Source organism: Erithacus rubecula (assembly GCF_903797595.1).
Source record: "Erithacus rubecula genome assembly, contig: scaffold_346_arrow_ctg1, whole genome shotgun sequence".
In the NCBI taxonomy this organism is placed as follows: domain Eukaryota; kingdom Metazoa; phylum Chordata; class Aves; order Passeriformes; family Muscicapidae; genus Erithacus; species Erithacus rubecula.
In genome coordinates this window covers 56,596-59,986 of record NW_027635986.1, presented here as the reverse complement: position 1 = coordinate 59,986, position 3,391 = coordinate 56,596, and the positions used below count along the sequence as shown (strand labels likewise).

The following is a 3,391-nucleotide window of genomic DNA, read 5'->3' as shown; positions in this document are numbered from 1 at the left end:
CCTGATGCTCTCTGGTTCTGCCCTCTTCCTGACCCTGTGCAGGGATGGAGCATTGCTGTGCTTTCAGGAAGCTATTCTTGAAACCTTCCAGCATTCCAAGCTCCTTTGCCCTCCATGAGTGCTTGCCATGGAATCCCTCCCAGCTGGGTTCAGAGCATACTCAGGGTGGCTCTTCTAAAATCCAGGGGCTTCAGGGTGCTCAGCAAGACCTTGAATTCCACAGTGTTGTGGAACTGGAGCTTCAGCACAGAGACCCTTCCAGCCTGATCTGCCCTCGTTCCTCTGTGTCTCTGCACAAAACACGGCACAGAAGAGAACGGCAGGATGGGCCTGTGAGTCCCAGGGCTCTGGATTTGTGCTGCTTTAGCTCCACAGAGATGCAGGCAAAGTGAAGAAGCCAAACTGTTTACTAATGAATGGCAAAGCAAAGGGATGGAAAGGAAAAAAAGGGATGGGACAGTTCGGAAGGCTGGAGGGAGGGAGCTGTCAAAAGGGATAAAGAGTGGAGGGGAAAAAAAAGGGATGGGCACAGTCTGAAGGCTGGAGGGAGGGAGCTGTCTACAAGCAGGGAGAGGGCTGAAGCCACAAGAGCTGTGACAATTATCAGCTCTGCCTGGAGCTCCAGCTGGTCTCTGGTCTCCAGGTGGTCTCCTCTTGTGGCACGTGGAGGTGTTAAAGGGACACTGCTTTGTCTGAGCCATCAGGTGAACGTAGTTCTGCAGCTCTTTGCCTGAATGCAAGTTGAGTTACTGGGCTTGCATGGGAAGGGCTGTTGTCTTTACTCAGCGCTTGAAGGGCTGGAAGAGAGAGGAACAGAGCCACGGTCAAAGCCCGAATCTGTGGGAATCCGAGGAGATCTTCCTGTCAGGGGCATTCCTCCCAGCTATTGGCATGGCCAAGAGGGGACCAACGGGATCAAGTTGCTGGCCACGAACCCCCCGCCCGCATCCCGGAAATCTCTGTGAGCTCTGCCCATGCCAGCCCTCGTTCACACAAGAAGCAAAACCCCTCCGCAGACGGGACAGGGACTGCAGCTCCTCCTGCCAGCCCCACTGACAGCCCACTGCCCTCACTCACCCTCATTGAGCACCTGCAGCTCTTCCTTCTTCTCCCTCATGAGTTCCCTGGCCATCCCTGGGAACACAGACCCTGTCACGGCTCTGCCCAGTGGCACAGCTCCCTGCCAGTGGCGCTGCCAGCCCTGTGGCCACTGGCCCTCGTGGCCCGGCAGGGCTCAGCCCAGGCCCTTGCCGCACGCTGCCGCCCCAGGGCACGGCTGCGGGAGGGCGGCAGCAGCCCGAGAGGCAGCCGGGGCTCCGCGGCGCCGGGCCCGGGTGGCAGAAGCTGCCGGGGCAGCAGGCGGGGCTGGGGCTGAGCTGCGGCGGGGCGGGGAGGGAGCCCGGGCTCACCCGTAAACCGGAACGCCGCCGCTCGCAGGGGCTCCTGAGGGCTCTGCAGGTAGGGCAGGGCCTGGCGCAGGTGCTCGGCCGCTCGGCTCCTGTCCTCTGCCAGCTGCGGAGAGCGGCGGGAGCGAAGGGTCAGGGCGGGCTCCGGCCCTTTGGCAGGCGCTGCCCGCGCCCGGCCCCGGCCTCCCCTGCCCGCACAGCCCTGAGGCGCGGCCAGCAGCCGCCGGCCGGGCTCTGCAGGGGCACAGGGCCGGCTGCTGCCCGGGGAGCCGCGGTGCCGGCCCGCCCCGCAGCCCCGCTGGGCCGGGGCTCCATCGGCACCCGGCTCGGGCCCGTGCGGCCCCTGCGGGCAGCGCTGGGCAGGGCCACAGCTGCAGCCGCACACAGTGAGCGCCGCGCTCAGGGGGCTTCTCCAGCCTGAGCCTGGCGCTTCCAGGCCGTCCTTACCAGGCACTCGGCCAACTTCCACAGCTGCGCTGTATTCACGAGCTGCATGAGATCCCTCCTCCTGAGGAACTTGGTCACACAAAGCAGCGCTGTCCGAGAGGCCTGGACACCAGCAGAGATGCAGAGATGTCCCCGCAGCTCCGGGCACAGGAGCCGTGTCCCTGAGCCAAGGCCTGGAGGAGGCTGCAGCCCACCAGACACCAGGGCAGGAGGCAGCTGAACCCCTCCCCTGGGGGCACGGGCAGCCCACGAGTCCTCACCTCTGCCACATCCGGATTCTTATCGTGGCAGTAGATGAAGAGTGGGAACACGCTCTGCCACACGGGTGTCTTAAGAGCTTTTCTGTCCTTTTTCATTAGTAAACCTATCATCTCTTCAAACAGAGCAATTGATCCCAGCTTCACCTGTCTATCATGCTGTAGGAAAGGAAGGAAAAAAGTCCTAAGCACTGGTTCCTTCAGGCCCGCGTGGGCACCAACGTTGAAATTCACGGGTCACAAAGTGTCCGGGCTGCAGTCAGTGGCCGTGGCCTGGGGCACAGAGCCTTACGTGGTCAAAGAGTGGCAGGAGCGCCTCAGCCAGCCGCAGGGCGATGGGGCTGCGTACAGGGGCACCATTGTGGAGGAACAAAGATTGGAGTACAACGATGGTCATCCTGACCATGAAGCTATTGTTTTCCTGCAGGATGTCCACAAGATTGTCAGTCAGGTTCCACAATTTTTTTGCCTGTTTGGAAGACAACTGTGTGAAAGGCCACTCTGCTGCCACAGGGCCTAGAGGCCAAAGGCCTGTCCCAAACAACGCGGGCAGCTGACCCAGGAGGCAGGAGAGCTGGGATCAGCTGCCCCAGCACCCAAAGCCCAGCCATGCGCAAGCGACTGCATGCCCCAGGCTCATGCTGCTGGCAGGGCTTCAGCAGCTGCTCCCTTCTCACCATGGGGGGATTCATGGGGCCAAGCAACATGAGGCATCTGAGCGCCAGGTGACGCCTCTCCCTGCACTCGCTCTGCAGGTTCTTTGAGATGATCTCCAGGAGACTGGCCCCATATTTGGACACATCCAAGCACTCCATGACCTGAAAGGCACAGGGCAGTGACAGGGACCTGGCCGGCAGGAGCCCAGAACCGCACAGGGCTGGGCCCAGACAGCAGGACAGGGCACGGGCACCAGCCCAGGCAGGTGTGGCTATGAGAGGCCAGAGAGCTGGGAGGCAGCTCAGGGAGACAGCGCTGGCCATCAGGCTCACCTCCACAATGAATGCCAGGGCAGCAAAATCCCAGCATGGCCTCTCCATGTTGAGCAGGCTGAGCAGGTACAATGCAATCCCAGAAGACAAGGGTGTAGATGAGGAGCGCATTGCTCTGAAAGGAGGAAAAAGAAAGCAAGGTCTGAGTCAGGGGGACAAACCTCTCCCAGGACTGATTCCCAGAGGTCTGGTCTTTCCCCACCATCCTGCTGCAAGGGGACCTGAGCTATTTTGGAGGCAGCTCCTTTTGGGCACCCTTCTTTCCCAGTCTTTTCCAGTCTGTTTGGCTGTG

The 3,391-nt window shown here is 61.3% G+C and overlaps 1 protein-coding gene and 1 long non-coding RNA gene across 4 annotated transcripts in view; both read right to left on the bottom strand.

Moving 5' to 3' along the window:
• Positions 1 to 1,054: 1,054 nt before the first annotated feature.
• Positions 1,055 to 3,391, bottom strand: part of LOC306816041 (maestro heat-like repeat-containing protein family member 7) — a 37,721-nt gene continuing 35,384 nt past the window's right edge. For all 3 annotated transcript variants that reach the window (XM_079332538.1, XM_079332540.1, XM_079332539.1), the window contains one exon: positions 1,055 to 1,134. In XM_079332538.1, the coding sequence (XP_079188664.1) occupies positions 1,070 to 1,134 (65 nt within the window). In that variant the 3' untranslated portion in view covers positions 1,055 to 1,069. The remainder of the gene's footprint in view (positions 1,135 to 3,391) is intronic.
• LOC306816042 lies at positions 1,478 to 2,172 on the bottom strand. Its single transcript, XR_013777561.1, has 3 exons — positions 2,114 to 2,172; positions 1,854 to 1,955; positions 1,478 to 1,512 (listed from the first exon to the last, which is right to left on the bottom strand). It is a non-coding gene; the product is annotated as an uncharacterized lncRNA (long non-coding RNA).